This window comes from Leucopleurus acutus (genome assembly GCF_964270905.1).
Source record: "Leucopleurus acutus genome assembly, chromosome: 10".
Lineage (NCBI taxonomy): Eukaryota > Metazoa > Chordata > Mammalia > Artiodactyla > Delphinidae > Leucopleurus > Leucopleurus acutus.
In genome coordinates this window covers 88,920,362-88,946,945 of record NC_139153.1, presented here as the reverse complement: position 1 = coordinate 88,946,945, position 26,584 = coordinate 88,920,362, and the positions used below count along the sequence as shown (strand labels likewise).

The following is a 26,584-nucleotide window of genomic DNA, read 5'->3' as shown; positions in this document are numbered from 1 at the left end:
ATGTTGAAAGTTAACTAAAGCTGAGTCCTGCGCCTTTAGAAAACATATTTTTGTATAATTTGTTTTTCTCACACTGTTCAAGAATCTTGATATTCAAGTGTGAAAAACCTGAAAGACAGAGAATCTAGCAGGAGGACAACATATTTATTGTAGAGTAGGTAGTGATAAATGTTGCCCTGTATCCCACAGCCTTATTATACATGGAAGGTGTTGAGTAAGGAGATGAAGAGCCTTCTAACTAAATACCCAGCCAAGAAAAGGAACACTTTTGTGAAGGAAATCTTCAGATGATGTGTTAGCCAGTTATTTTGCTGCTAAATAAGAAATTCTTGAACTTCAGTTCCAATTTAGTAATCTATATATAACAAGGTATATCCCTATTAATTCCTGGAAGAGAAGGTCGATAAAGGATATCCATGAGTAGTATCATTTGGTTATTTGAATCTCTTAGAAGGATTTTTTAAACCAACTAAGCTGCTCCTAAGAAGATGGTTAGTTTGAGTTTGTCACTCTATTCTTCCACTTTGGTCAAAATACTAATATTATAGTCAACGGAAAGAAAATGAAGGAATGAAGGGTATGGGTGATACACATGCATGACTGAGCCCTGAATAGCTGAGAGGTGACTGTGTGGAATTAGGTGGCTCTTTGACTCCATAAGATCCTTCAAAATACTGTTCTAATGATAAAACGAGATGACAGATGTGAAAGTATGGTACAGTACTTTGTGAAAGTATGGTACAGTACCCTGAAAACTAAAAATCACTGGACACATGCAAGTTATTAAAGAGCAGTTCCTTTCTTGACATTTTTATCTCTATTGGACCTTTAGTGTTCTCTCTCTTCTCCCCCCTTTTCCCCTCCCCCTCTTTTTCTCCTTCCTTCTTCTCCCCCAACCCACTGATGGGCCATAAATTAGGCACATTTTTCTTTTTGCTCACATAAATGGTTTCCTTACCACCGTTTTCCTTTCACCGCTCTTTTTTTCTACCCACTTTGTATCCTTGGAGGAATTTAGAACAATCTCTGAATTTCCTAATTTGTTTCACTTAAACTTGCTCTCTTTAACTTTGCAACACAGATTCTTCTTTCTGCTCTTTCCTTATTTCTCTTCTTTGGAACTCCGCAGCTTAAAGGTAGATAGCAGTAGGTGACCATTGGTGAACTGGTTGGCTTCATTGTCTGATACTCTGCCTTTTGCATAGTAGATACTCAAAAATAAGTGTTTGCTAACTAGCTAGAAAAGAAACAGGTGAGTTAACAGATTTCTTTTTCTCCTTCAGCGTTAAAAAAAAAAAAGTGTTGACTTGCCCTAAATTTGGGAACTTTATTCAAGTATACAGGATTCTACAGCTTTGACCGTTTGCCTTAAATGTTGCTGCTTCTGCTGCTAATGTAACAGGGCAGAATATAACACTGCTTTGAGGGAAGGGAGGAGTGGTGTTTATCTTGAAGTATGCAAAAATCGTTTTTACTCTCTAGGCATTACATGACTTTATGTCTGTTTCGTCACCTAAGAGAGGCAATGACCGTGAGGACATAACACTTCTGTGAAATCCTCCGAAAGTCATGTTAAATTCCCAGATGTCACCCTAGAGTGATGCCGGTGGACTTTCCCTCGGGGAGCCTAGAAGATTGGTCCGTTTTCAGCTGTGTGTATTTGCTTGTACTCGTGAGAATTGATCTGAGGGCAACCATTCTCTGCTTTGTTACAGTGATTGTTTTCTCCTTCCATCTTTTTCAAGGAAATGGCAAAAATCCTTAATCACCCCCGAGTCTATGCCTTTCTGCACATACCAGTCCAGTCTGCCTCTGACACTGTGCTCATGGAAATGAAAAGAGAATACTGCGTGGCTGACTTCAAAAGAGTAGTGGATTTTCTGAAAGACAAGTAAGTCTGTTAGCATTTAAGAAATAACCATCTCCTTTTTTCTTTTAAAAGCATGTGGCAAAAATGCACTTATGGTAGCCACAATTAAAGGTACCAGAGAGAGGTGGGACTTTGGAAGCTTTCAAAGCCTTTAAGTTTTCCTTAGACACCCTTGATGTGGTTTCTTCTTGCCCCTCAGTTTTATCCACCTTGCATCTGTGCATCGCACCCCATTGATTTGTGTAGAGTTGCCAGTCTTGCTAAGGTAATGTGCATTGTGATCATTTCTGTACCTGACCTAGTAGATGAAAACTGCTTTAGCTGTGCTCTGCTTAAATCTCCTTTAATGTGGCTTTTTGAAGTTGTCAACTGATTTTGACGTGGAGGTAGGTCAAATCATGTCACTACAAAAGAGATAATTTTCTCTGAGATACCATTTTTTTGAAGAGTATCTGGGAATGTCTTTGCTTTTACACACTTATCCTTGTGGTTTTCTTGCAGAATGGGATTTATAAGGAGATTTTGGGATTCTGTTTTTTTAAAAAGTTCAAATTGCCATTGACCAAAATTAAGGCACATTTACACAATCTCAGACATGAATGATAATTTTGCTTCCACAGAAAACACTTGCAGCCTATAATTATATTCTTCAAAATCCTACTTCTCATCATCACCAAATGTTGAATGCCTTTTGTGATAATAAAAGGCAGGAAATAATGCTGGCCAAGGTCATACAGAACATTCTCGTCTGGGGCACTGTTCTCCCCACTGGGGCTGTGTCATTTATCTTGGCATATTTGTGGCCTGGGTCTTTCTACTTTCCATAATTTTTTCCCATAATCTTTTCCTCTGTTGTTTTTCTAAATTAAAATACAACTCTTTATTTCCATCTTCTTGTTTATAATTATGTACCTTTGTACCAAGTACTACGTGGCTATAATTGCTTTATACAAATTGTAAGCAATTATTTTTTCCACCTTCAATTAGTCACTTATCCTGACTACATACAGATCTTTTAAAAATCTTTTTCTTCTTCTGTTTACTTTCTCCTTCCTTCCTCATCTTCCCTTTACGTGTCTAATTTTTTTTTTTCACCTCCAGGCATTTCTTGATTATCCTAACTACCAGAAATAAAGACACTTGGTGTGCATTCAAGCAAATACAGCTAATTGTTCGAATATTCAAATCAGTGAATAGAAAATATATTTATTCTAAGATTTCATAATTATAATCGTTAAGTATATACAACTTTCAAAGTTGAAAACAGAATAATGATGGATCTCTAATACTTCCTGATCTTGAACAGAACTGAGAGCAAGGCTAAAGAATAAGAATTTTTACATTAGATGTCTGTTGTTGGCCTGTATCCCTCCTTTGCATTTATTCTAGCTTATTATAGGTAAACTTGTCTGATGTAAGAGTCCTTTTGGGCACGCTGGTGCTGGTGAATAGCATGTTTTCAGAATTGCAAATAATTGGTTACACCTGTGAAATTTCTTGCCCTTTTGCTTACTAGAGCAGTAGCAAATAATGCACACAGTCCACACCTGTTGCACAAGATTTTGCCGAGTGTAGACGTGCAGCCTGTTGTGCAGAATGGACTAGAACACTTTCCAAATAGTTGTGTTAATGTGATTCAGTGAGGTTAAGGAATCCACAGCTCCTTTCACCTCCATTTGGGTGAGTGCTGACTCAGTTGTTTGGGAAATTAATGTGGCTACTTAACTGGGCAACAATTTCCCAACAAGTTTTAGCCTTTTATGTTACTCCAAAGATGGACCTTTTAAATCTGTTGCATTTTGAACAGTTTCAACAGCATCCATGAGCTAAATAGCGGTCAAAAGATGATACCATCGAAGTATTAGAAAACAGTACTAAGCTCATTATTCTTTCTTTGGATTCTGAATTACACTGTGGCATCCATGTGACTTTTCTAGAACTATCCCAACTGTGTGGAAGGCTCCAGAACCTACCTAGGGATCGCCAGTATTTCCAGCACTGGAAATATCAGAGATCCCTGGAGAGGAAATTAGAGATGCCTGGAGAAGACAACCTATCCCACCCGTCCATCCACAATTTCAGTTTCAAGTGCCGTGACTCACTGGGATTGGAGAGTATGAGTCTAGCCAGTTAGCATCTCCAGGCGATTTAAAAAAAATTAACTCTGTACTATATATAGTTTTAGAGAGTTCATCAGAACCAAAAATTTGTATGTTTTGTCCCATCTATCCTGTTGCTTGTAAAGAATAGTATAGCCTCAATCTTGTAAGGACTCTATCATCTGACTTTACTCTCTAGTGGAAAAGTTTTCCTGTCCTCTCAGGGAAGTTCATCTATCCAGTGAATAATTTCCCAACTATGATGGACATTTAGACATAAATGAAATATTTTAAGCACTCTTCTGCTCTGACATTTGCTTACTTTTCCCTATAAAAACTAGCATAGCTTTATGCCAAACAGATTCATGATTCTTGGAAACACCAAAGTTTCAGGGGTTTCTATAGAACCACTAGTCTGGATAACTGATCCAGCATAAAATTGTTTTGTTCAGTGTTTATTAAAATTTAATACAGTATTGTCATTCTTAGAAAGAGGGTCTGATATTACCACATTGCCCTAGTTTATGCCTAACACTAAATTCATACAATGGCTCTCACTTAAAATGGTGTGTCTGGTGCTCACTCCTTCTGTTTTTTAGAAGGAGTATCAATGTGGCCCTTTTCATTTGCATCTTTTTTCCTCTGAAGCCTTTGAAGTCTTTTTTGTAATGAACCTTTAACAAACAAGAGTCTCATTTATTTATTTATTTTCTCCAGCAGTGAGAGGCTTCTCAAATATTCATGTTATGAATTTAGGGACGAGGCATTTCCTGATCTGTTTCCTCAAAAAATCCAATCTTTAAAACAACCTACAGCATTTAAGACTGAAATGCACACTATGGGATTTTACATAAAGCTGCATGCTTTTAAGCTGTTAGTTCAGTGGTGTTCATGGTGCCATGTTTCTCAAACAGTGGAGGTGAAATCTTTTTAATTAATTTTCTTTACAGTTGAAATTGGCCCCTGTTTTAGCTGGGAGCAGTAGAAGTTTACATATGAGCCAACTTGAAGCTGATTCATTATTCTCTTCAGTTGGTTGAAAGTTGGCAGCTACTCCCATAATGGCAGCTAGATTGAAGATAACCTGGTAGTGCTAGCACGTGTGGAGGCATATGGGAATGTCCTAAATCAGGCAACCTTTACAAAGAAAAGTGTCTAAATTACTTAATAAACTAATTTAAAACCGCTGGTCATGAGCAGACAATCATATGACTGAAATTATTCTATTCCAATTTATTAATCCTGTTGGAAAATTAACCAAGTCCTTTGATGTTTTTATTTAAATGGATAAGATGATTTCTTGAAATATGTAATGGGATTTATAGGGAGATGGAAGAAAACTACATAGAACAAAGCAAGAGATGCGATTCTGGTTTGAGAGAGATTTGTGTTTTTATAATTTTTAATAAATACCTCATAAATGTTACTGTTTTCATTACCTGTCACTTTACTGGCTTCTCTGTTGTCTTTTTAACATAATACTGAGATTTTAAAAAGTAGAACACTTGAATCATTTATTTTTATTTTCTTGTGTAATTTTAAAGACTTACTTCCCAACGAGAGGATTTTTCACTGTGATATATGGCAAGGATGTAATTAGGGTTCCCAGGACCTTGGGGCCTTGGACATAAACTTTAATTGGGTCCTACCCCATTTGAGCAGCGTTGAATTTGCACAGTCACTCCCCAACATAAACTGTATATTCACATATATTTTTTAAAAATGACAATATGCAGAGTTCTTTTCTCAAGAATATGTTCTAATGCTAAGTAAAAGAATCACTTAGTCCTCAAACTCACACATGAAAGTGTGAAAGAAATATGCAAGAATGTCCTATTGATAGATATGTTTTAAGAAATGAAATGGTTGGGGCTACCCTGGTGGCGCAGTGGTTGAGGGTCCGCCTGCCGATGCTAGGGGACGCAGGTTCGTGCCCCGGTCCGGGAAGATCCCACATGCCGCGGAGCGGCTGGGCCTGTGAGCCATGGCCGCTGAGCCTGCGCGTCCGGAGCCTGTGCTCCGCAGCGGGAGAGGCCACAACAGTGAGAGGCCCGCGTACCGCAAAAAAAAAAAAAAAAAGAAATGAAATGGTTTGTGAATTAAAAGACCTAACCGTTTACACAAATTATTTTGTTAAAAGTCCAGTGGACTTTTGATTTATGTTAACTAGACCTTAAACTTGGGAGACAAGGTTCTTCTCCCTCACTCAGTAAATAAAATTTGAATGAATTAATGACCAGTTTGTTTTCCTTGCAAGTTGCATGGATCTAAAGTAACTTGCACCGTACTAACGTTAGCGTCTTTGTGTTGACTTTTTTTTTTTTTTTTTTTTTTTGGTACGGGGGCCTCTCACTGTTGTGGCCTCTCCCGTTGCGGAGCACGGGCTCAGGACACACAGCCTCAGCGGCCCTGGCTCACGGGCCCAGCCGCTCTGCGGCACGTGGGATCCTCCCGGACTGGGGCACGAACCCGCGTCCCCTGCATCAGGAGGCGTACTCTCAACCACTGTGCCACCAGGGAAGCCCTGTGTTGACTTTTAATTCCATGGTATTATCTATCTCAGAATTTACCATTATCATTTGTCAGTGTACTGTGCACTTCTGGATTAATTTGTCTTGTTTCCCATACTAACCCTTTTAGCCCTGTGATATCCATTCACACACCCCTAAGTTTACTATACCCAGAGATTTCCAAGTGAAATGCCACAACCAATAACTAATGAGTACTCAGGGGTAAAGGGGAATCTTTTTGTGGGGAAAACAAACTAGAGGGGAAGTGGCAGCTTTGCAGAGAAAGTTCTGTCCTCTGACCTCTCTACTGTACGCTCAGACAGTGAAGGGGCACAAGGGCATGAAGCTGGGGTCAGTCTGGCAGGATGATTTCTCTGAGTCACAGTTTTCTCATATCATCCAGCCTGTCCTTTTCCCTACTTTTCCAATCTATCTGCAAAAAAGTCGTGCTCACTCATTAGTATCCTGAGTTCTTTTTCTTCCTTTCATTAGTCCCTGTCATCCGTGTGTCCATACTGGAGCACAATCTGATAAAAGGCAAATTACATTAAACTTGTATTTTATTCTGTTTATTTTCCCCCTCTGTCTAGTTTTATTCCTAGTGGCTTGGAAACGTAAATAGCAATATTTGTCAGAATAGAAGAAAAGAAAATTGCAAAAAAAAAAAAAAACCAGAATGATTCAACAAGGATTCAATAATTAAGTTTTCTTCCAGATGCATTCCCAGGTGTGTGTCTGTTTGCTGAATAACCACCTCCAAAATAATTTAGGCAAAACACTTCCCTCAAAGATGTTTTCTGGCTCTTTTTCATCATTCTTAATATCTTTAACTAGGTTGTTATTTTTGGAGTCCCTAGGGTCTTGTTCACGCTTTTATCTTTTGTCATATTTCTTTCTGAGGTAGTGAAGTTCTGTTCTTTTCCCTTCTCTCCCTTGCTACTTTTAAATTGTTTCAAGAGAATGAATACATATCATTGGAACAGTTATCTAGTAGAAAATCATTTACTTTTTGAACATGGTATTATATTTATATTTGGAAGATTTTGACATCATGTGCTAAATACCGTATTATTTGGGGATTACCCCAAATTTGATTAATTGGTTTGAAGGTAATTAAATTTTCTATTGATTTAGCTTTCTATTGTCCTTCTAGCCTGGTTCAGAGAGAAGTCTCATCACCACTCACCTCTTTCCACCTCCTTTTGTAATATGATTGTGTTATTCCTTCTAGGAACTGGGACGCTCCCTTCCCTTAATCCTTTGTATGTTTTCTCTACCTCAACATTTTGTTGTAAACATTAGAGTCTGTCAAGCCGTATTCTAATAGTAAGCATTTTTCCTTTCAGAGTGCTGCTTTTATTCCACAGGGCTCACATATTGTCAGGATGTTGTCACAAAAACCTTAGCAAGTATCTAGGTTAGATATTTTTAATCTGCACTTTATAGAGTGAAGGTCAGGGTTCACATGGTTAAAAAGACTTGTTGAAATCCCATAGCGACTTAATGCATAATAGGACTAGATCCTCAGTTTCTACTGTGTAACAATCTTCCAGCCCATTCTAATAATACCTGTTAATTAAATGATTCACTTTTTCATTTATCTGTTTTGTGCCCAGCGAATGGAACAATAACAATATCAATATCAATACTACTTAACATGCTAATAGTAATAAAACCAATAACTAATATTTTTGAGTTTTACTTTTGTGCCAAATACTGCTATGAAGGCATTGCATATACTAGCTTATTTAATTTTTAAGGCCCAAAGATGTTAAGTAATTTCCCCATGGTCATGCAGTTAGTGACAGAACCTTGATGAAAACTCAGGCCATGTTATTGCAGAGCCAGTACTCTGTTGTTGTTCTAATCTAAGGCATGTTGCTCTAGGGGTGGAGACAATAAGGTGGACTCAACAGATGCTGAGAAGATAAAAATTTACAGTGTGTGCTCAGAAGGGAAGATGAGGAAGGTAGGCGTGAGTGTCAAGCATGGCTCCTTGGTATCTTATCTCAAGACATAGTAGAAGAAGATGTAGTTAACCAAGATAAGGAAATGAGAAGAAGGAGGAATTTGGCTGGAAAAGATAATGGCTTTGGTTTTAGACATATTGAATCTGAAAGGCCTTTGTAGGCAATCCAGAACTGCTCCTGCAGGCTATAGAAAATGTGGGTCAAGAGCCCAGGAGGGAGATGAGGGTCTGGAGAGAAATACTTGGCAGTCATCAGCTTTTGAGGAGTAGATGAAGCCGTGGGTGATGAGATCATCCAAAAGAAAGAAAACAGGCCAAGAACAGAAGTCCAGGGAACATCAATGCTTGAGTGGTGGAAAAGGAAAAAGGATCCTGTGACAGAGGCTGAAAAGGCACAATCAAGCCAGTGTAGGAGGAGACCCAGAAGGAAATAGCACCGTGGAAGCCAAGGGCTGTTGCAGTTCTAGGGAAATGAAAATGGTAAGGGTCAAATGCCAACTGGAGTTGCCTCCTATAAGCAGACGTGGGGTAGGTGCTCTGGGTTATATGAGAAAATAAAAAGTATTGTTAGATTACTTTCTTTACCAAATACTATAAGTGTTCAAAAGCTACTGAGTTGTAGTCATGGCTAATATGAGAACAAGTCTTCCTGGTCCTTGGTTGATGGCCGCATCCTCGGTTCCTAGCACAGTGCTTGGTTTGTCCCCCTTCACCTGCATATGGTTGCACTGTGTACATGGCAACCAGGGGCACAAGAACAAGAAGCAGGGATAATGTATTTGTTGAAGAATGGCACTTACTCTGGAACCAGTAACATTAAGGCTTAGAGTAGTATTTCTCAGTCTGCTTTAATTAAAGTTCTCTTTTCATAGGCAAGAAAATCCCCTGATGTTTGCAGAGAAACTGATATGTTCCCTTTAGTGGAACATAGTACTCTGCTTTCTTAGAGATTCAGTGTTCTGTGGACCCCTGCTGGCTAATAGCTAACAATACTCATTAGACAACATTTATTGAGCATATAATGTGTCGAAAGTAATGTGCAAATTATAGAGGTTAACTCATGTAATTCTCACCGTGGCACACACGAGATAGGAAATATTATTACCCCCATTCTCCAGGTGAGGAAATTAAGGCACATAGTTAAGAGACTTGCCCCAAGTTACTGTGCTAGTAACTGGCAGATTCAGATTCAGGCTCCAGCCTGTGGTCCTCCAAACTTTATTTGTTGCTGTCATGGCATCTAGCTTTTTCAGGTAGGATAATTTTTAGAAACATTAGGGATAATGGTAATTCTCCAATTAAAAATTGTACTATACTTTTAAAGAGAAATTTTTAAAGTTTACATGCTTTCTCTTAAAAATTTAATACCTCTTTCTATAGTCAGTGTACCCTTTTTAGCTTTTACTCCCCATCCAGGTGGAGTCACTGGGTTAAGGGGGTGATAAGTTGTTTGAATGTGACCACATGGAGGAAACCTTCAAATAGAAGTAATGAGTGCCTTACCTGTAACAACATCTTTAACTGTAAGCTGTACGTTCTTCATGAAGTGTGTATATAAGTAAATAAAATGCAGTACTAATGGTTATGTGTTGCAGAGCTATCATCCTACATAACCTGCTTGTTGTAAAAACTTTGTAAGTCTTCATTTCTACCTCCTAGTTATCCTTTTCCCTAGAGCCAAGTATATTAAATATACAGCTCAAAATCCTGCTCATAAACAGCTGCAGTTCTTAGCACTGATCATATTCTCACTTGCTGCTGCATAAGGAGAGAGAACCAGTTATTGGTCACTCTTGCCTCCCCTTTCTCATCCGTGTCATCATCCTCTGATGGACATTCACTGAGTCCTCATCATTCTATCCAGGACCTTCCATTCTTAACAGAAACAACAACAAGTCAAGGGAGCATGTATAGTGCATGTAATTTTGACTGTTCTACTAGACTTTGCAGTACTACTCAAAAGGTACCAAAACTTAAGTCAGCAGCAAACAGTGGGGAAAAGACTAGATAATGTAAGCCACAATTGTTTTTAAAGTTTGAATCTCAGATTATTAAAATCTGACCAATTTAAATTCTGGAAATAAGACCAAAAAACATCACTGTGAATTAATTCCAGAGGAGCCAGAGTCTTGCATTTATTCAACTATTATTAATTGGTTATAGAATATATGTTAGCCACTTGTTAGGTGTAGAATATGAACACAGTAAAACTTGATAACTGTCTTTTAGGGACTGACATTCTTAAATCATGGAGAATATTATACAAATACTTGTAACTACAGTGTTTGGTAAGTATAGTGAAACTCTAAGGTTAATTCTGGTGTAGCGGGTAGGGGTGAGTATAAATGTTTATTATAGGCTTTCCATGAATAAGAAAGAAATACTGAATTACAGGTCTTACATGAAAACCAACCTCTTTTCCTTAGACAATTATACTTGGTAGATTTGAGTTTCTTTATGATATCATAAAACCTGCTGCTATTGAGAAAGGCTTTAACTAGCTTACACACACACAAGTATATTTATGTATATAAAACTCGAAGTTCAGTTTGTCTGTGAGTGACAGAAAAAAAGTAATGGCATAAAGAAAGTAGAAGTTTATTTTTCAGTCATGCAAATGCAGTCCAGACTAGGCAGTAGGGCTTTATAAGGCTCTGGCATATCAGGGATGCAGGCAGGCTAAAGCTTTCATCTCATGGTCCAACATGGCTGCTTGAACTCCAGCCATCAGATTTGCATTCTAGTCTGTAGGAAAGTGAGAGGCAAAGAAGAGTATGTTTTCCTTCCCTTTAAATGCTTTCTGAAAGTCACACATGTTACTTTGATTATATCCAATTGGTCAGAACTTAGTCACGTGTTTGCACTTGGCAAAAAGAAAGGCTAAGCAATGTAATTTTTATTTTGAGTCGCCTTGTTCCCATTTGTAAACAAAGGGCTCCGTTGGAAATAAGAGTAAGTGAGACAGTGGGGAGCAACTAGTAGTATCTGTCTCAGTGTTTCCCATTTGATCACTCTTCTTGCTACATACAGAACTTATCCTTTGTCTAAGAGAGATAACCCAGGCCCCATCTAGTTACCCTGTCCTACTGTACCAAGATCTATGGTTGATGCGCTACCCTTTTTAGAAGGCCCAGATGTGGCTTTCTGTGGACTGATGGCTATAAACTAAAGGGCAACCCAATAAATTCCCCATTTAAAATGGAGTAAAAATAAGATGATTATAACTTTTAAAATTCCTATTTGAAAAATGGGAGAATGTGAAGCACACATCAGCTACTATTCGCTGGATATTAACAAACCCTGCTTGGTAGAAATCATATCTTCAGTTATCCCATCTGATGAGCCCTGATTTCCCTCTGTGAGAGAAACTCCCTAGTTGATTGGCCTTCACAGCCATATCTGTGAAAGGCATTAGGGAGTCTGATCTTCTGCCTGGGTTCCAACACTTCCATGCCTGCTTTCTTCTGGTGCTGATCAGAGACATGGAAATTGCTTTAAGAGCTGTACATGATATGCAGATCATCCTGGTGTATCTTTGGCAGCCCAGTTCCCTAAAAAATTTAGTATGCTTTCATTCTGTTTGTTTCTTGTCAGTTCCATGAACAAGTGTAGTCGAAAGTCATGTCTGGGTATAGTTTTGAACCTGAAGACTCTCTTATTTATTGACCTCTGGCCTCTGTTTATCTCCCGCCTCTGAACTTACTGATGACTCCTTTCAGACCATCTGAAACTCTCTTAATCACATCACTGCCAGAGAACTGAGCCCATGTATGATGGGGCACCAGTTCTATCTTCCATGGTATTGTAGCCAGTGCTTGTGATTGCTTTGCTTGGCTTTTGCAAACCTCAAAATCACAGAATTCTCAGTCAAATTAGACCGTAATTCATAAACAGAGATTTTCTTAGAAAAGCTCTGTTTTCTTAAATCTCAGCTTGCAGCTGGCCAGTCCTAATCTGTGTTCCTTGTTGCTAAGAACAGTAAGGGGGAGCCAGCTCATATTTAAGGTTCTGAATCATTTGTTGCACTTCCACTGCTGCAGACTTAGTTAACATTTGGTCTGTCTTCCAAGGTTCAGCAGATGACAATTTGACCAAATATTTTGCAAACATATAACTTTAATTAGCTTTCCAGCCTGCAATATGGGTTTTTCCTACCTGCTGCCCAACTAAACTAATGCCATACTTTTAGGTTCTATCACATGTAGCACTCCACTTTACATACGATTGGTTTTGGCTGTGAATTACCAAAAACATAAAATAATATCTCAAAGAAGATAGTTGTGTATTGCCCTCTCGCATTTAAAGAAAAAATTTAGGAGGTAGTAATCTTGTGCTGGTGGGATTGTCCACAGCAGCAAGGACTCAGGATTCTGTCTTGTTGCTCAGCTCTCCTCAGGCTGAGTTTCTGTATCATGGTCCATAATGACTGCTTAAATCCATCCATCAAGTCTGCATTCCAGCCAACAAAAAGGAGAAAGAATTGAAGAAGTATGTACCCCTCCTCTCCTTAAAAGTTACATTCTTGGAAGTTGTACAGGACACTTAAACTTATATCTCATTGATTAGAACATGGCCATCCCTAGCTGCAAGGGAAGATGGGAAGTAATAGTTTCTTCCAGGCGTCCATGTGTCTAGCTAATAATCTATTTCTGTGGAAGATGGCGGGAATGGATACGGAGGGGTCACCAAAAATCTCTGTCACTACATGTACTTTTTTAAAAGTTCTCATGTTAAAGTTTGATAACTGCCCCTAAAAAGAGTTGAATTTGTAATCATAGTTCTAAGCATCTAATTATTTTTTCTTGGATATCATACCTTCTTTTGCACATGAACCAGCTGATATTCTTCGTTTTTTATTGTTGCTGGTGGGGTTGGTAGTTTCATTTTTTTTTAATGTACATATACTGAGACCACCTCACAAACTAAACAATATTTTGGCATATTATCAGTTGTCTATTTTGAGTGATTATCAGAAAATGCCATTTAAGACTTGAAAACTTAAAGACATTTAACGTCTTCATTTTTTTTCTAATGTCAAAAATCAGTGTTATCTCCATTTTTCTTGTCCTAGATGTCCTTTTTGTATGCATTAGCAGTTGCCTCAGCCTCATGGTGAGTCCCTTCTTGTGGTTCTGTACCTTCTAGGGCATATCCTTCTACCCACTGCTTCTATCTATCACACTAGATCAAAAAGTAAATGCAAAAGCCTTAAGTGTATTTCTCCTGCTACCATCTCCAATTCAAGATGACAGTATACTGGAGTTGGCATTCTTCCAGAATTACTAAATACTTTCATGTTAGAACAGAAGAGACAGAGAGGAGAAAATCACATTTTTCTTTTATTTGTTGGGGCAAGCTTATTTCCACCCCAGTATTTCCTCTCCATTTGTGTGGGGTTACTTGCATGATGTGCTTTTGCTTTATTTATTTTAGGTGTCTTAGATTCCTAAAGGAATTTCTTCCTTATAAACTAATCTATCTTGATCAACGAAATCAGTTGTTTCTTGTTAACAGCCTTTAAAGTGAACAGATTTCTTTTCCCTTAATTATTATTTAGAGCAAGTTGTTTTTAGTCTAACTATGTAAATAAGACCAAGCATCAAACACCTTTTAGAAAATACTGTTCTAATTCAACTGTCCAGTAATGCCTCTTTTTCATATACTTTTCCCTAATTTATTGTGATTCAATGTTTTAATTGTATCGTTGGAAAAAGTATTATTCTTTTGAGTTTTTCCTTGAAAAAATTTATTTCATTGTCTGGTTTGCTCTAACTCTTTCAACTGTTAATTCTTTTTTCTCCCTTTTAAATACTTTGTGCTTTCAAGAATCATGATATAATTAAATTTTGAAGAGTGTTTTTCTACTTATAAAAAAGTCAGAATTCATCTTAACTTTTATAGTGTAATTCCCTGAATTTTTTCTTATAGAGATAAAAGAGACTAAATTTGATGGGAAACTCTACAACATTAAGAATCCTGGTACATAGGAAGCTTTAAAAAAAAAAACTATTAAATTTTAATACATTTTCAAGCAATATTTTCATGCATAAAAGATGTATGTTTTCCCTTTCTGTAAGCTAAAATAAATCTCCATTTTTTCCCCAAATAAAACAGCAACAGAAACAAACAAATAGAAAAACAACATTTGCATAAAAACATTACATCATGACTTTTTCTCTGGATATTACTCACTGAATAATTATATTAATTTCTAATACTTACTGAGCACTTAAAAACGTCCCAGTCACTCTTCAGATTGGTTTATATATATGAACTCATTTAATTCTTACCACAACCCTGTGAAACACGTATTTTTGACAATCACATTTTAGAGATGAAGAAACCAAAGCACAGAGAACTTGAAGTTACATAGCTAGTAGGTGATGGAGAAGACTTTGAACCCTGGTTGCCTGGTACCAGAGCTAGTGCTTTTGAACTATTGTGCTGTACTATCGCACGTGCTATGCTCTGAATAAGTACTGCCCAAAAATTGGCTCGTAGACCAGTGCCTGTTTGCAACCTCTTTGTCTTTGATGTACAAGATTACTGAAGTTGAAAGTAAGCGCTTAGATTTTCTGGTAATTTAACATTCCCAAGACATCAAATTTGCGATATATTTTTTAGTAATTCACCTTAGTTGTGTTTTTAGAAATCAGTCCATAATGAATTGAAAAGAAAACTGGTTATTCTCCACAAATAGTTCAAGAAGCACTGCTCTAAGGAGAGTAGCTTTTATAGCTGTTAGGTGCTTTTAAATTCATGATTTCATTCAATTCTCACAATAACCCTGCAAGTTTATGGTGCTATTCACATGCTTTAGGTTGAAAAACTAAAGATCAGAGAAGGTACATTTGTGATGGAGCTGCGATTCAAAGCCTGGTCTTTATTCTATACAGTATAGAAACTATATTCTCCCGTCCCTGGTGACATTCATATTGAAACATATAAATTTGTTGAAGCCTTTCAAGATATTTTTTTTGTCGGTTATCTTCATGAAAGAGAACTTAGATTGAATAAGTAAGAATTTTTTTTTTTAATTTAAAGATTCTTGAAACCTGGAGAATATAAAGAGAATAATACAACCTGGTCATGTATTAATCCTTTGTTAAGATATTATTTTTATTGTGAATTATTAGAGGCAGTTCTTACTTTAAATGGATAGCGGCAACCCTAGTTTCACTTATTAAGAGATTTTTATTTTGACTTACTGGAGGCAATTGAGATCTTCTGGCTGCTGCCTCTCATGGTAATGGCAGAATGTAAGGTAGCGTTCCCTCAGTTTCCACATCTATAAAATAAAAAGGATGAGCTAAATTATTTAAAACTCCAGTCTAACTGAAGGTTTGTATCGTTTTCCCCCCTTTTCTTAGCTTTCTCCTGATGAGTTTTAGTCTTTTCTACTTTCCAATTACTCCTGTTCTCCAGAAACCCCTTGTGGAACCTGCATTTTCCTGTGCCCTCATTCCTCCTCACGGCCCACTTTCTCTGAAGAATGACCACCCAGCGGCCTGCCACCCCTCCCCGCCTTCCGTCCACTCCTTGATCCTCTGGGGTCAGGTTTTGGCCCACTCTCCTTCAGTAGGTCTACTCTTGTTAAATTCCTCGTTGCAGACTCCAGCAGGCAGTCGTCTTTCGTGCTTAATTTTCTTCTCTCTAACGTTGGCCGGCTCCCTCCTCCGTGACTCGTGAATCGGGTTCAGTGTCCGTCAGTCTTCGCCCCGCCCTTCCCCCCACCTTCACACTTGTGCATCTGTCTATCAGAATGCTTTTCAATGAGAGCGCTCCACTTGGGTGTCCCTCAAGCTCTCAGTCCCCACCTTTCACACTTACTCTTCGTGCCATTCTCTTTATCTTAGTAAAAGACCCCCCCTATCCATCCATCCAAGTCAGAAGCACAGTTTTTGTGGACTTTCCTCTCTCCTTTTAACACCCAATCTAATCTGCCACCAGGTCCCATGAGTTTGATCGCCCACATGACCTGTGTCTGACACTTTATCCCCACTCTCACTACCCTCATTGAGGAAGTTCTGTGAATTGTGTTGCCTCCTAAATCCCTTCCAGGCTCACTCCCTCCAATCTACCCTTCAATTCATTGCCAGAATGTTCTTCCTAAATATAGACCTTGTATTTTTTTAAGCAAAATTCTTCCATCGCTCCCCATCACCTTCAGTACAGGAAACAGCAGCAGTAGTCGTTTTATCGTCAGCCACTTACTGATGTGTACTGCCAGGAATGCTGCAAAGTATTTTACATGCGTAATCTCCTTACAGTTTATCTCCATTATGAGGCTTCCCCACATTGTTCTGTGCTTGTGCATGTCCCCCCCGCCAGACGCTCCCCCCACCCCGTACAACTTCATGAATGTATCTGCAGCACGTACTACAGTGCCTAAAACATAAACCCATTATATCTCTGTTGAATGAAGGATTTCTGTTGTTGTTGTCATAGGACTGATTTGTGTTGTACGATGTGGAGATTTCGAATCCTGTAGTAGAAAAGCCTACAGGAAGGACAGCAAAGGCTTTGCTGGCTAAGGCAGAATACTTGTCCCAAGTCAAGCGAGTCAGAGGCCCTGTAATGCAGCCCACCCACCTCTTTCATCATCACCTGAATGCACCAGCACTCGAGAAAGGGTGAAAATGACTGTCTTTATGCTTTGATTCAGTGCATACAGCCTACTACTAGCAGCCTCATGCCGACATGCACCATATTTTAAGGAAAAATAATTGTATCCTATAGAAAATAGCCCTGGAAAGGCAGTTCCCTTCCTAGCTCCGCTTTGTCTCATTCTTCACTGCTGACCCCTTTCACTGAAAGACAGTGATTTCATTATTGTTATTGTAAGATAGCTGGCTCTTCCAGACTATTTTATATTTCTTAAGTGATCAACCTTCACACAGCATGGTATCCTACGTTTAGCAGCAAAAACTATTCTTCTTAATTCCCTTTCTTGGGTGTTTAATTTAAAATATATAAAATTTAATTCAATTCCTCCATTCTGAGGTGTTCTGAAGGGTGTAAACTGAGATTATGAACACTTTTAGTTCAGGTTACCAATAGGAATTTGACATTTATATGAATAAGAATAATATCAAGAGTTACAAAAGCTAATATAGAATTGCAAGGGCTATCAGGCTCTGTGCTCGAGGCCATAAATTGATTGCCAGCAGGGGTCAAACAGGAGTCTCTGCTTTCTCTGTACAGTCTCCCTTGGGTAAGCCATTGCAGTATTTGGTGCACCGGCAGAAAGGGCAGAGAGAAGTTACGCCTTCTTCAAACAAGTTGCTGGAATATTCACTGCTTAAGATAGGTGTGGATTAATAGGACTTCTTACTTAGATAGCTAAATACAGAACCCAAGATTATTTTTCTAGAAATAATATCAAGCCAAGGGAAATAAATCTAACAATGTAGGCAAGTATATGCAGACAGGCTCTGTTTGGTCCACACTGTATGTTTCAAGACAGGGTTTTATATTTCTGTTTTTTGCTATAAGAGCTGCTGAGAAAAAATAAAGAAACACTGATTCCAAATGAACTAATTTGGTCCTAATTACCTGAAACAAAATGCTGAAACCAAAGTTGATCCTTAAAATATAAATATGTATATGTTGCAATTTTTGATTATGTCTCTTTATTTCATGTTACCTTAATGGAATGTATTCTTATAAAAATAAGATGTTATTAAATGTTATTAAAATATTGGAATAAGCTTCTATCTAAGTAATAGAAGTTATACTTAGATATAAAATAGAAGGATTGTCTACCCTTTTGCAAATATTATGACATTGAGTGTTTTTGATAAGGACGACGAACTCTTAGGTCAAGCAAACCTTTAATAGCCTAAAATTGAATAATACAAGTTTGTACATTATTATTACTTTTTGTTCCTTATTGTGGTAAGGGTGTCCTTTGTGAAGGTAGGAAGTGAATTCTTTTTGTTCTACATTCCCTCTCAGGTTATTTAAATGAAGTTACATCCATATGTAAACTAGATGAGTTTTCTTAGTGGCAAAAGGGAGGTTATACCTGGACTACCTTATTTTATCTCTGTTGCTTTCTCATCTGTCATGTGTCTCATTCGTTCAGTGTTTGTTTTGGTTTGGTTTTGGTTTTTAACTAATTGGTTTCTGTTGTCCTCATCACTGAGTTATTCCTTTTCTTTTCTCTCTCTCTCAGTTTTAGGAGAAACTATTTCTTCAGGTACCCATTTGTTGCAATACTGTGGATGTATTATTATTTTTTTCCTAATTAAGATCCTATGTGGTATTCTTTCTACTGCTATGTCAGGTGCTGTGGACAGAATTAGAGTTTCTAAAGGAGTTTTGTTTTGCATTAAAAAACGAACTGGAGGCTAGATGACATAAATATTAGTGGCTTAGGCTATCATTAGATATAGGAAATTTAAATAATACCTTTGCCAGAAGCCTCAGAAGTCACTCAGTTGTAGCAGTAAATAGCCCATGCTTCAGCTGTTGTACATGGTCAACTGCTGTCTTGTGCAGCGTGCATTATGGTGATTTTTTTTTTTTTTTTTTTTTTGCGGTATGCGGGCCTCTCACTGTTGTGGCCTCTCCCATTTTGGAACACAGGCTCCGGATGCGCAGGCTCAGCGGCCATGGCTCACGGGCCCAGCTGCTCCGCGGTATGTGGGATCTTCCCGGACCGGGGCACGAACCTGTGTCCCCTGCATCGGCAGGCGGACTCTCAACCACTGCGCCACCAGGGAAGCCCCCATTATGGTGATCTTTTAAAATTTTTTTCTTAATTAATTGGCTGTACATAGGAATCACCGTCCATACAGCAGTAGGCAAAATATAACCTATTTAAGCCTGTCTTTAAAAATGGTTCATATGCCGACAGGCCACTAGGAGATGCTAAGTAACAATATGGCTATTGATTTTACTTATTTCAACTAGCGTTGAGGAAAGAATCTTAAAAGTTGCTTCTAGCTTTATTATTTTTTTTTTTACCATTTTACCTTTTTTCAAAGCATTTTATTTATACAGTGGCCATTTTCTTTCCTTCTTTACCTGCTCCCCCCAAATATTTTATCTCTGAAATAAAAATGCTTCTTTAACACCAGTATCCTAAATGATATTGTTTAGAAGTTTTAGAAGCTATGGTGCTAACCTCATTAGAAACAAATGTTTCTTTCTCTTTTTTTTTTCTTTTTCTTTTATTCTTTACTCCCCCGCCAAAAAAAAAAAATTAAAGGAAAAGATATGTGGTTTTTGCCAGTTTAATTAATATGATCATGAACATGTGGAATTAGAAGGCAGCTTAGAAATCAGTCTGTTGTTCCTTGTTTTCAACCAAAGCCCAGAGAAGTTTGGGGTTTTATTTGTTTTTCCGTTTTACATATATGTAATGGCCAAGTCAATCTCTGGTTTTCTGTGGCACCGCCTGGCTGCCATGTAGAGCTCATTCTCTGAAGCTGTCAGAAGTCTATAAGTTGGTTGTATTGGAGATAGCCCCATATCTTCAACTAATTTTTGCTGTTTTTGACAGAAAGGATATCGAGCAAATTCACAGGTATTATGATTTTAAAGAAAAAAAAAGAGCCAAAGAAAAAGAATGCTAAACTTAAGTATCTTAGGAACCTCGCTTAGAGATATTCAAGTGAGGTGCTGTCTTACTTTTATTCTGAACAAGAATGTTTTGTGGGAATGATCAAAATCAGAATATTGGAGCACAGGCCTTAGGTATAAATCCTGACTGTCTTTGTCATATTGACCCAGTTACTTAACCTGTTGGACCTTGGTTTTCTTATCTGTAAAATGAGGTTAACAATACCCTTTCTTTAAGGTTGTGAGACTTAGATGAGATGATACGCATTGAGATAGACTTAGGACAGTGCTTGGTATGTACTTACTAAATGATCGCTGCTACTTTTCTTCTAGTAATAAAAACAGCAGCACAACCACAACACAGAACAGTAGTAAAGTGATACCTAAAAAATAAAAATAATTGATACATGTTATGTAGAAGCCAGTGTACATGGCTTATGCAATCTAAGATACACACAAAGTCAGTATGGAAGAAGAAGAACTCACTGAAAATACTTTTCTGTTTTATTTTCTTCTGCAAGTTTTTAGAAAATGTCCCCTTAGGTTAAAAATGTAGTTTATTTGGCAGAACTCATCCAAAAGATTGAGAAAACAGGGTGAAGATGCAACAGCTACATATTAATTAAGGTCTACTAATGTCCTAAGAATGGTTCTATGAATTGGGGGTCACATTTTTTTTTCCCAGGACCAGAGTTGCCATCACCATTTCGAGACCTTTCTCCCTTTATCCACTCCAACCCTCATTCAAGCCCCAGTTGTGCCAGTCCTCCAAGCCTTTCAGTCTTTCCTCTTCATTGTAAACTTTTGCTTTCCTGGAACACCTCACAGTCCTTTTCACTGGTAGTTAATTTTGTAGGAAGTCATTCCTGTTGAAATGTTGTTGGTCTGATAATGCCTGGAAACTTCTTTCCTAAATAAAATTTGCATTTGCCTGGGGTCTTTACTGACTTAAAGGAAAAGAAAAACTAACAGAGAATAGGTTAGGAACACTGAAGAGTCAATATGCAAGATATTTTTGTTCAGAAAATTGTATGTTTTTCTAATGGACCCACCAACACATTTTAGAAAAGATACCAGTATATGGAATAGCCCAGTCTCCCAGCACGGCCTCCTCTTTTTGAAGCTCCCAGGTGCAAAATTTAGTTGCATTTAAAAGCGGAATTTGTTCTCTTACCTCTGGATGGTGTAAAACATTATCTTGTTCCACTATTTTAAACTAAATGAAAGTATTGTCCTGAGTTGCTGCACAGGTTTGTGCCAGCCCGAGAGTTAATTTTGTGCGCTACTGAGAGGGGGCAAATTATCTTCAAGACCCCTCGTGGCCTGGCTGCTGCCCAGCGTCCTGGGAGATGTAATCAGTTTCAGTTAATTCCAAACAATAGATGTGGCGGGGACTCCAGTAAGTGGCGGGTTGACTGCACCCAAACCGTTGATTTAAGTTGTCAAGGGAGCTTGACTCATACTTAGACCCAACATCAGTTTGGGTCAGCTGACTTATCTGTAAACCATTAGCAGTAAAGGAGGCTTCTTTTGTGTGTGAGGAGGGAGGGGATGACCTCTGATCCTGCCGCCTCCACAGCCTGGCCATGAGGCTCTTTCTGTGACTTTTCATCTGCTCAGGCTTCGGCTTCTTCATACCACTCATGCCCATCACTGGTTATCCAGCCACATACATGCCTGAGGGAGATGCCAGTATATTGTGCACTTTGTGTAATTTCTATTCATTTCTGCTCATCACCACTCTTGTTGGTGATGTTTAATAAGAAGTGCATTAGTATTCACTTTATCATATGCCACATCTATATTGCACTTCTTGACTCTCGTAGGGATTCATATCTGTCCAATATATTCTAGGCTAGGGCAGGGCAGGAATTACATTGCGTCAGCATTAATCATCCTTGTTACCTTTTGATTAGATCACTCAGGTTAAATACTGGTTGGAAGAGTGATCTAAGGTTGAAAGCATGAGGGTAAATATGGGCAAAACATTAGCAGTTTGTTTTAATATGATTTTTTTTAAGTTTGAAGATAAATGTTTCTCAATTTGTAATTCAATTTTTTTTCTACCATTTGCCTTTGAAAATAAGTTGTAGCAATTTGAAGTGGAGACACAAACACAAATGGACACTTGTTAACCGGTTTGATACCAGTTTAAATTTGTTTACTCTGAGGTGATTAAAGTCTCTATATAGGTATGTTTGTTTCAGTAGGTCCTATTAAAGGATACTTTTGTTTAATGGGGAGGTACTGTAAGGAACTGGACCCCAGAGGGTAAGCCAAGGTGGCTGTAACCTCACACACCCCTGTTAGTGCCTGACTGAGTCTCAGGAAACCTTGAGGGCCATGTTGTGATATGCATTGCCTTCGTGTTCTTTCTGGAAATTAGTTTTTGGTTTAGAAAGCCAGAAAGCTCCAGCTCTTTAAGTACATAAAGTCAAGTGATTTTCTTCTTCCATACCCTTATCAGACTTTGTACCCTATCTCTTTCCCGTTATAATTTTGAAAGTCCCCAAATCATTTAAGAGATTTGCTTCTCAATCGTAAATGAGTCCATTTTCTAATGACTAGAATTTTGTCTTCTAGAGAATGTCTGCTACAGATTTCCTTAGTTTTTATTTTACTTTCCAGTTTAGGTTTCATTTATCTTAGAACAGAGTGCAAATTTTCATGAGAATAGAAGCAATAGACAGAATGGCACAATATATTTTTATTTACCATAGATCATAGCCATTTTGCTTTTCCATGGCAAAATGGGGACAAATCCATCATGGCTCTTTCATCATTTTCTGTGTCATTCACTTTAATGGGATGCATTAGTTGCTCACATAGTATGACATGGGAAAGGAAAGTTACGATTGTTTTCTTTTGGTTTACATAATATCTTCAAATGAGAGGAAACTGTCCTCATTTGAAGAATGTATCATGAATTTTAGTGTGTGGCATTTCCTTTTATATTAATTTGTAAATACATATGTAATAGAGATAGTAAAATAACAAGACATGGCAGTTCTATTTTAGCCAACAAAATAATATGATATACATATTATGTTTGTATCTGCTAGGTTGTACTTTACTGTTATGAAATGAGGATTAACTTCAGAGATGAGTCGATGAAAAGTATCAACATTAGAAGCAAATTTTTTCTGAGATAAGGTATGGAACAGTTTGACAGGTGATGTGAGTCTATGTAATTTTAACATATATTAGCAGAATTTATCTATTTATACCTGTACTCGGGAATAGAGTAGTTTACAGAGAAACATGTGAAACATAAGGTTTTTTTTTTTAAATGCAGTTGAAGAAATCAAGAGAAAGGAGAAAATTAATGTAGGAAAGATAAGATGATGCTAATGGTCAGGTTATTATTAAAAATACATGTACTCCAATCTTATGCACTTTTCAGGTTGGCTCTGGTTAATTGTCACGTGTACAATTTGTCACCCCATCCCTTCTCTTCCCCAGAATTCTTTCTGCTTTTTGGATTATTAACGTGCGCTAAGATAGTATTTTTTACAGTGTAATTAATAGTCAGACTCACTTTTTCTGATTAAGCATGCTCTTATCTACATGCTTTTCTATATGTTTTCAGTTCGTTTTTCTTTTTCTTTTTTTCAGTTCATTTTTCTTAAAGGCATACTTGTCTGCTCTAGTTTTTTTGTGTTGACTTGGTTTTGCTTGTTTATTTTTATTATAAAGTTAAGCAAGTTTTAAAGAAATGCAAAGGTGGATGAATGTTCTTGTTACCCTTCTTCGTCTAGAACTTTCAGGCCACCCCTCTGACTTCTTTCTCCATTTGGAGACATAGAGATTTTGGTCTGTTTATTTGGGGATAGGAAAGTAATGAGCAATGAAGTGGAGACGAACAAAAAGAATTCAAACTATTATTTTCTCTGGGCCTTGGAAACAAAAGTTTTAAGGGAATTATTAGACTATTTAAGCGCTCTAATCATTCTCTTTGAAATAAATGAATAGTAAACTGATTTTGTGAACCCCTGTTCCTCTTTCTAGCTGCAGAGGAATTTATCAAGAGATAGAAAGCTTCATCCCAAACTTCCCTGACAGGTTGCTCATTCATCTGCTTGCTTTTTGTTGGTTTATGTATGGACATGGAAGAACTCTGTGGAGAAAAAAGAATACAGTGAAGGTTAATTTTCAGCTATTTATATTGTTCTCTGAATTTTAGCTGAACACCTATTAGCTTGTAGTCATTTCTCTCATATCATTCTTTAGAATTTCCATGATTCAGTGTTGCCCATGTATTTATCATTTTTAGAGGTTATATAACCTGTTGGTAAGTTTACATTCCCTTCTTTACGTAGTTATTGCTCATTGTTAAACATTTGGGATGTTTTCAGTTTCTAACTATCATGTAAAGAGTTGGCTAAGAATTCCTTTCCCTTTTTTGAAGTGGAGACTGTGGAAGCAAGTGAAAATTCATTGTACAGTTGTGTGTTTTTTATTATTAGTTATTTATTTATTTTTGGCTGCGTTGGGTCTTTGTTGCTGCGTGCGGGCTTTCTCTAGTTGCAGTGAGCGGGGGCTACTCTTTGTTGCGGTGCGCGGGCTTCTCATTGCGGTGGCTTCTCTTGTTGCGGAGCACGGGCTCTGGGCGCGCGGCTTCAGTAGTTGTGGCTCACGGACTTAGTTGCTCCGTGGCTTGTGGGATCTTCCCGGACCAGGGCTCAAACCCGTGTCCCCTGCACTGGCAGGCAGATTCTTAACCACTGCACCACCAGGGAAGCCCAGCTGTTCCTTGGTATCCCTGGGGAATTGGTTCCAGGACCCCCGCAGATGTCAAAATCCATGGACGCTCAAGTCCCTTATATAAAATGGCTTAGTACTGTCGGCCCCCACGGGTTCCGTATCCTTGGATACAGATGGGCAACTGTATGTATTTGCAGCTAACATATTAATGTAAGATAATCCAAAATTATGATATAACACAGTTGTATTTTTTCAGTTCTGTAAGTAAATTATATATCCTTATGTATTCAAAATACACAGTATAATTTTGTTCATTTTACGGAATTCTTTTGAAATAGGCTGTGAAGGCATTTATTTGATTGGGAATCAAGAAAACTAGGTTTGTTGTTGTTGAATTGGAAAAACTGAGTTAATCTTTGTAGTTTGGAGTCTCGTCTTTTGATGCAGGGAGTAGACTAAGCATATGCTCTAAAGTTCACTTTTGCCTGAAACTCTACCATTTTAAAACTTAGAACACGGTTTTACTGTTTTAAATGGTTATACGTGATTATTATTATATCTTTGCTTTTATGATATATTCTTGGTCTTATCTCTAATTTACTTAATGTCGAGTCACAACCAGAAGGGCAACAACCAATAGCTTTATGATTCCCATGAGAAAAGGCAGACGTTTATAATGCTTTTTCCAGGAATTCATTTTGGAGAAAAGTGGAAACTACCCATGTGTGAAACCAAACATATGCAGTCTGAACTAAGACGTTATCAGAGAAAATGGCTTCATTTCTAGACACTTCTCTGTCTGTTATTGGACACGATTTTATACATTAGGTTGTCCATTTATAATAGCAACTGGCTGCCAGAGGGTGAACTTCAGCCTCCACTGTGTTCTCTCTCTCCTGTTCTGCATCCTTGTCATGAACTCTCATCATCTGATCTCTCCTAATTCTCCAGTCTTCCGGCTTCCCCCTGGCCTGGACCCCCTGGGCCTCTCTTTTAGTGATATTCTTTGAGGCAGCTTTGGCTTTTCTTTACTTCTAACCCTAACCCTACCACTAGCCTTGGCCCTACCACTAGCACCCACTTCTCCCCCTCCAGATTGCTAAACGTGCCTGTGGAAGTCTGGCTTTAACCTTACTAAAGGAGTCATATTTTGGGGGGTCATTGGGTGGCATTTTTTCTTTTAGGAGTCATATTTTTTAAATCTTTTTGAGCCTTCTTTGCTGTTCATCTCTGTTTTCTTTTTCAGTCTGTTTCTCCACATTCATATTAGCCACATTCAGTTTTTTTCATCTCTTTCAAGTATATTACTCCAACTTTACCTAACCTATTTGGCAGTAAAATGGTACCTCCCAACAAGTAGCACCTTAATTCCCCTCCCTGTTGAGCTCAGAATGTAGTTGTATACTGATCGGTTTCCACATCCCTCCTGCCTAAGGATTTGTCGTTCCTCACTCCCCTCTTCAGCTGGACTGATGCAAATCCTAATGGGCAGGGAGGTGAGAGGCGTGGCAGTGCCAGGTTCCCATGTCGACCATGTTTTGGAAAACAGAATCTGTGGGGGAAGAGCTGAGCAGAGTTAGCTGAAGGCTTTGGTCCGGGTGTGTGAGGTGGAGATCACTAGGCCTGGGGTGCTCGGTAGGGCCAGAGACATGAAATACAGGTGGACTGAACACAGGAACTGAGGAGGAGTCGGGGAATCCAAGAAAGGAGCAGGTGGGCCCAGGTGCTGGGGAATCTGAAGGAAGCTGGTGTGAAGGTCATCTGGGCAGAATGGAGTCACTGTGGTGAAGTAAGCCCAGGGGCTGAGTCAATGAAATACCTTGTTTAGACTATTGAAAGAACTTTTGAATAGGTCTTTTTTTCC

The 26,584-nt window shown here is 38.2% G+C and overlaps 1 protein-coding gene across 2 annotated transcripts in view; it reads left to right on the top strand.

The window, feature by feature from the left end:
• Positions 1–26,584, top strand: part of CDKAL1 (CDKAL1 threonylcarbamoyladenosine tRNA methylthiotransferase) — a gene marked incomplete at its 3' end in the record, with an annotated part of 657,220 nt that overhangs the window by 419,227 nt on the left and 211,409 nt on the right. For both annotated transcript variants that reach the window (XM_082848483.1, XM_082848484.1), the window contains exon 11: positions 1,746–1,891. In XM_082848483.1, the coding sequence (XP_082704609.1) occupies positions 1,746–1,891 (146 nt within the window). The remainder of the gene's footprint in view (positions 1–1,745; positions 1,892–26,584) is intronic.